Source organism: Pundamilia nyererei, unplaced genomic scaffold (assembly GCF_000239375.1).
Source record: "Pundamilia nyererei isolate P.nyererei 1_Seehausen unplaced genomic scaffold, PunNye1.0 scaffold00076, whole genome shotgun sequence".
In the NCBI taxonomy this organism is placed as follows: Eukaryota; Metazoa; Chordata; class Actinopteri; order Cichliformes; family Cichlidae; genus Pundamilia; species Pundamilia nyererei.
In genome coordinates this window covers 1,982,420-1,988,765 of record NW_005187477.1, presented here as the reverse complement: position 1 = coordinate 1,988,765, position 6,346 = coordinate 1,982,420, and the positions used below count along the sequence as shown (strand labels likewise).

The following is a 6,346-nucleotide window of genomic DNA, read 5'->3' as shown; positions in this document are numbered from 1 at the left end:
GCACACACACACACACACACACACACCCCCCCCCACACACACACACACACACATTTCCTATTGACAATAACTGTTTTGGGGTTTTCCCAATAAAGAGATCAAGACCCCACGATGGGAGAAATACGAGTACACGCACACACCCAGCATTGACATTAAGCCAAACTCTGACATTTAATGACTGATTTTGTGGTTCAAACAAACAGACTGTGTAGAGACATAATATATGTATGAGGTGTATGGCACACATGCTCACACATTTAACATTACAGTAAATATTGGTCTGAATTCAGCACTTTGGAGAGAGCTTAAACTGGGCAGGTGAATCGTAACCTCGCTGAGCTTTTAATGAAGCTGCAGATTTTACCATCAGCACCTTTAGAGCCTCTGAAACGATTGTCTTCTTAAATTTACGGTTAAAAGAAGAAAAATGTTCACATCCTGAAGCTCAGCTCGTTGTTAGGGGTACACCTCGCTGGTACTTCAGCGTGATGTTCAAGTTTGAGATGATTTGAATTTATGACATGATGCATTATCCTGCTCAGAAGATGGTACACAAAGGCATGGACGAGGACAGCGACAGGACTCAGGTACGTGGGCGTCAGCTGGCACATCTGGAAAGGCTCCATAAGTGCTGAAAGGTGTAAAGTGTTGTCAGAGCAACATCTGCTCCATGCAGATGTTTCTCAGGAAGGCCTTTGTGTTTGAGCCGGATGAACTGCAGACTGCTTCTATTCCAGCCTCACGGCTTCAGAGCAGAGGAGCCTGCAGTCCAGACCTCTGACCAGCTGACAACATCTGGAGCATCATGAAAGCAGCAAGAGGACGAAGCAGAGCCAGGACTGCTGAGCAGCTGGAATCCTCCATCAGACTGTTGTTAGAGAGCAAACATGGACCTGTCCTACTTTTACAGACGTGTCGCTGCATCATGTTCACAAGGAGCTCATATTTTTATCACCATGGTTCATGTTCACAGTTTCAACATTTGTTATGTTTTTATGTTCAGTTATGAATAAAATCTGAGTCTATAAGATTCTGTGCTTGTAATTACAGGCTGATCACAGCTGGAAACCTGCCTCGGCCAGCTGTGTTTAATGTCTCCCAGCTGCCTGTCGATGTGTGCTTGTACATACATGTTGTAAAAACCTGAGATATTAAAGACTTTTGACTGCTGTAAACTTTATCCCAGGCTCGTCTGTTCTCTCCTCTCTAGTTTTCCTCAAACTTGCTTCAGATGCTTCAAAGCAGGAAACACTCACATCCGGTTTGGTGCATGAGCTCCTGGGCGTTGGGGATTTTGTTCCTGCTGGAGCTGCTGGAGCCCATCCTGCTGCCGGTGTCGCTGCGTAAACCCAGACTTTCAGTTGCTGCAGTTGTAGCCCGATGGATTTATCTCTGCGCTCGGCTCTGACCGAGGTGTACGCTCGCGCCCACTGCTGACATACAGACCAGCCAATCACCGCTCGCCAAGAACCACACTCTGATCAGTGGGAGGTCCATAAACACATCCACTGTACGTCTGTGCTCTGAGAGATAACTGCTGCAGGAGATAAAGAGCAAATTCAGTTTGAACGATTGAGGATTATTTCAAAGATATGTGACGGCTTGACCCACACCTCCCCTCCCACATCCACACAGACCCCCCCGAACTCTGTTTGAGTAAGCCGTTTACAAGTATTTCCTGAAGTGGGTTTGCACACAAAGCACTGATATGTACAGCAAGAAGAAATAGTTATCTCGTAGGCTTTTGTTTGGCTGTCACAAAAACATAATCTGGGAAACCACCTCCAGACAAAGACTTCTGTCCTAACCAGGACCCTGAAGACAATGAGTACAAATGGTGACGAGTAACAGCTGCTGCTCAGATGTGCTTAGAGAGGCATTTTTGTGTCATGAAATCAAATAGAAGCAAGTCTGTAAAGTGTGACGGAGAGAAAGACTGTGAGGCTGAGTCTGCAGGAAGGAGTCGGTCCGGCCCTACACACCGATCCAAACTAACTGTGACAGCTGCTTCAGAGCTTTGAGGGAAACGGCTGCTCTGATCTTCAAACCGAATAAACACGTCGGTCCATTAATGAACACTAGATGGAGCAGTTTCCACATATATGTGCACAGCAAGAGCGCTCACAGTGGTTGGACTTTCTGCTCATGCAGGTCATGAGTCTGCAGATTCAGGTGTCTTTAGAGTGCACGCTGAGACTGTGTGAGAAGTATTACATACATTTTATGACACCCTGTAATGTAACTGTAATCAGATTTGAATTTCATGTAATATTTAGAATTTTAACTTTAGATATTTAATCTTTTTTTTCACTGTTTATTTTCCAAAATGACACAAAAGTCAAAGAAAAGTGTCTGAAAGTCGAAACAGAACTTAAAAAAAACGCTGCCACTGCAGACGCCCCGTCATGACCTCACCTGACCTCACCTGGCCCTGTGCATCTCCCCTGATTGAAAACTCTAACTTGATTTTGAGCTTGATGATTAGAGGATGTGAGGAGTGAAGATGGTGCTGATACGTTACTGAGGAGAAGCCGCGGGGCGGCTGCTGCCACAGGTGATCTTTGAGTTTAAACTCGTCCTCTGAGCGAGTTCTGACTTTCAGACAGATCTTTTTCTCCTGTTTGTTGAGCTTTTAACATCCGAGTTCAAGTCGTGAAGGAGAAGTGAAAGGCTCACCAGAGAGACACGGGCAGCAATATTCTTAGAAGACCTGGCGGTGCACTCACAGGAAAAGTGACCGAATCAGTCGTGTTCAAAATGAAAGAAAGCCGAGTTTCAACTGTCAGCTGAAGCGATTGCAGGGAAAGTACAGTAATCAGACGTGTGAGGGTGTGGGGTTTTCCTCGGAACATATTAGAACAGCAGACAGACCTGAAGGAGTGCATCTGAGCATCTGAGCAAGTGGGTAAAAAGCTTATCAAAGATAAATCGATAACACGTGGAGCTTCACAGAGGGTCCTGCTGCCCCTAGTGGCCCCAAAGCAGCTTTAAGTGTGTTTGTTTGTGGCGCATTTAGATGCTATTACCAGCAGTGCAGCGCTCTGATGGTTTATCAGAAGTAATTCAGCTTCTCCCTCCGGACTTGGACACAGTTAAGTCTTTTTTGGCCGGTTATCAGAGAGTTTTCAGTCTTTCCTGCCAACACTTAAATTGACTTATCAGTTCTGTTTATCAGTTGTTGCTTTCTGTCTGTCAAAATGTGTGAACTGCAGGATATGCACGAACCATAAATCCTGTCCCGTCACATGCCCGATGCGTCGGTTTGGTTAAGCTTGTCTTGGCAGAGACGTTCTCACTAAAACCGCCCGGTGTCACTCAGGAGCACTGCAGCCAGGTTCGGGAATAAAACCCCGACGTGATCATATTAATGATGAAACACAGTCCAAGGCTTTATCCTTACCAGTGACGTACTCGCCCAACAGACTCAGTAATCACACTTCTGCTTCAGTGCTTCCTCCATCGTTGGAGCGATGTGTCAAAGCCTTCCTCGGCTCCCAGCAAATTCAGAAAGCACATCGGTCCTGCACTGGTGCCCACTCAGCTCTACGGCTGGGTTTATTGCACCTGCGGCACAACTGCACTGTGTGCAGCGTTTTCACGTCACTCTCAGCCAGTCGTTACTTTCTAAACAGGGACTGCAAGAACTTAAAACAATCCATATAAAACGTAGACATATGCCTGATAGAACATGCGTACCATCACTGCATAGATCCATGCAGATCCAGTCCTTTTCCCTCTGTGTATTTAGCTCAGACCATTTCCTCCACTTGTAGAATAATGATGCAATTAAATGGCCAGCAGGGGGCGACTCGTCTGGGTGCAAAAACACTCATGGTTGCACAGCCTCCTGAGACCCAGCCTGTTCATCCATGTCCTCTGTGATGGACATTTGTTTTTGGCATATCTGTTGACTTATTTGAGCTGCCCTGCTAACATCCTGGGCTTTCAGCGATATCTCATGTGTTTGGGCCTCTGTTAGCTCCAAAGAGGAAGGAAACCACAACAACAGTTCACCTCTAATACAGTTTTTTTCCTCGGTTCTCGGGAGGATAGAAGTTTGTGGGAAAGCGTCAGCTCCTTCATCACAGTCCCGTTAAAGTCGGAAAGGATGAATATTCATTAGATGCTTTCTGGCTGATGACTGTGTGTCATCGTTTCCACTCTTACATGCTTATGTTGTAGATTTATAGATTTTTCATGTACTTATAGTACCGACTCACTCTGTAATATATATTTTACACCCATCCTGAGCCTGTCCAACTCCAGCATTACCTTACAAGAACAAAAAGCTAGCAAATTTTCATTCTGTTATTTACAGGATGTGCTTTCTGAGACGCGTGCCATTGAAATAAAAATGGTTTCATTGGGGCATCGAGCCAGCCAACGATCTCCATTTCCCATAATCCTCGCCCTTTCTTCGTCTGTTGCTCTCTGAGATTTGGTTTTTTCCAAGCTGGGAAATGAAAGCACAGGTATGTTGGGTATGCGGTGACAAGCGACACGTGGGCGAGTACTTGGATGACAGACTAAACAATAGGCCGCATGCCGCAACAGTCACAGGGAACTCGTAGGTGTCATTTCACCACTTTTTCACCTGCCAACACAGTTACAGGAAAAGCAACAAAACAATGACTAACAAAATCACAAAGAAGCAGAAAACCTCCACAAAATGACTCAAAAATCACAAACAGTTACTAAAACCACACAAAACTGGACAACACTAACAGAGAAACATCACCAGGAAATGACTCAAGATGACATAAAAACCACTAACGTGGATTCAAAACCACAAAAAGGGTTTTAAAAAGCCACAAATGAATATGTGGGACTAAATATCTCAGGGACACAAAATGAACAAAAAGAGACATGAAAACACTAAAAAGTGATGCACAAAGACCAAGAGGCACGAAAAAGCCTAAAACAACAAGTCAATAAACTCTGTCACGAGTCACACAATCACACAAAGCTACAAAGACACAAAAGGAGACTAAATTCCCAAAAACAAAGCAAAACCAGCAGAAAATCACTCAAAACCACACAAACCTTTGTGCTTATGTAATCGAGGTGATAGTTTAGGTAAGTGTGAAAACTGCAGTTCCTCTGATGTCCAGCAGAGGCCCCGTAGACTCCCATGTTAAAGTTTTACATGTTTAACGCCTGATACAGAAACTGTTTGGCCCGTGGACGGTTTAGTCCTTCGTGTCAGCTCTATCTGGATTTTAGTTAAGGGGCGTGGCTGCTTTGACTGACAGGTGCATGTCGTTACCTGTAAAGTTCATGGATGCAGGAAGTTTGATCGTTCCTGCTGGTCAAATACGGTCACTTCAAAAAACCAACACGGCGGTCCAGCAGCAAGGCTTTGAAACATCCTCATGCCAACAGGTGGCTACATCCATCTTTTACATACAGTCTATGTGGTTGCAACACAACCAACGGTGGAAAATATTTGACCCAACCTAGAAAACCTGCAGAGTGTGATTGATGATCCGTCTGACATTACGGTTGTTTGAGATGAAAGCTGCCCGAGCTTTCAGAAACAGTAACTAAGGTTTGTCTTAGCAGGTGAAATTTGATTAGGATTTTTTTAACGTTTGCATCAACCGTCAGCATGCATCACCAGCACGACGCTGGCTTTCCCCCTCCTGTCGTGCAGGATGCGTGCTGTGAAAGGCTGCACGCTCTAGCTGCTCCTGATCAAACACGACGTCTCTGGCTCTTTGAGCAAAATCACAGCGAGGATTTGTGAGTGTACGACGGGCCAATCAGAGACCTCGACTTTTGATTATAACAGGAGCAGTGGTTCAAAGGTAGACAAACTACAGCTCATCTGACCCCGCCCACTCCGGCTGACTGACAGGTGCACTGACTGACAGGTGTGGATGGATGTGAGAGGAACAGGCCAACAGAGCCACGGCTCTGCTCTGCTGTGCTTCGCTGGGCTTTTGTCCCGACTGTCACAAACAATGAAACCGAAAGCATGTCAGCGTGTGTGTGTGTTGGCAGAATTCCAGCAGGAAATGAATGAAGTTTTCCTGGTTGAGTGAACTTTGACCCTGTTTAACTCCCTCGCCTGCCCACCGCCAGTTAGTGCACAGAAGCTGCCGAGAAGCCAAAAGAGGTAAAAATCCAGTGAATATTAAAATAGAAGCAGATTTAATGACACTCTGCAGACGGCTGTTCCTCATTACCTCACACACCTGAGGTGTGCTTTAGCCTCAGGTATTAAACAGGTGTAACCTCGCACAGCAGCAGGAGCCACACTGTTGGAGGCTCCAGCGAGTCAGTCCCCACAGACCTCCATGTTCAAACTTAGCCAGTAAATCTTTTATATGAAGGTTTCTATGCA

The 6,346-nt window shown here is 45.5% G+C and overlaps 1 protein-coding gene across 1 annotated transcript in view; it reads right to left on the bottom strand.

Moving 5' to 3' along the window:
• The window catches only part of chp2 (calcineurin-like EF-hand protein 2), a 5,150-nt gene extending 3,725 nt beyond the window's left edge, over positions 1-1,425 (bottom strand). The window contains exon 1 of the mRNA XM_005737452.1: positions 1,257-1,425. Within this exon, the coding sequence (XP_005737509.1) occupies positions 1,257-1,323 (67 nt within the window). The 5' untranslated portion in view covers positions 1,324-1,425. The remainder of the gene's footprint in view (positions 1-1,256) is intronic.
• Positions 1,426-6,346: the final 4,921 nt, after the last annotated feature.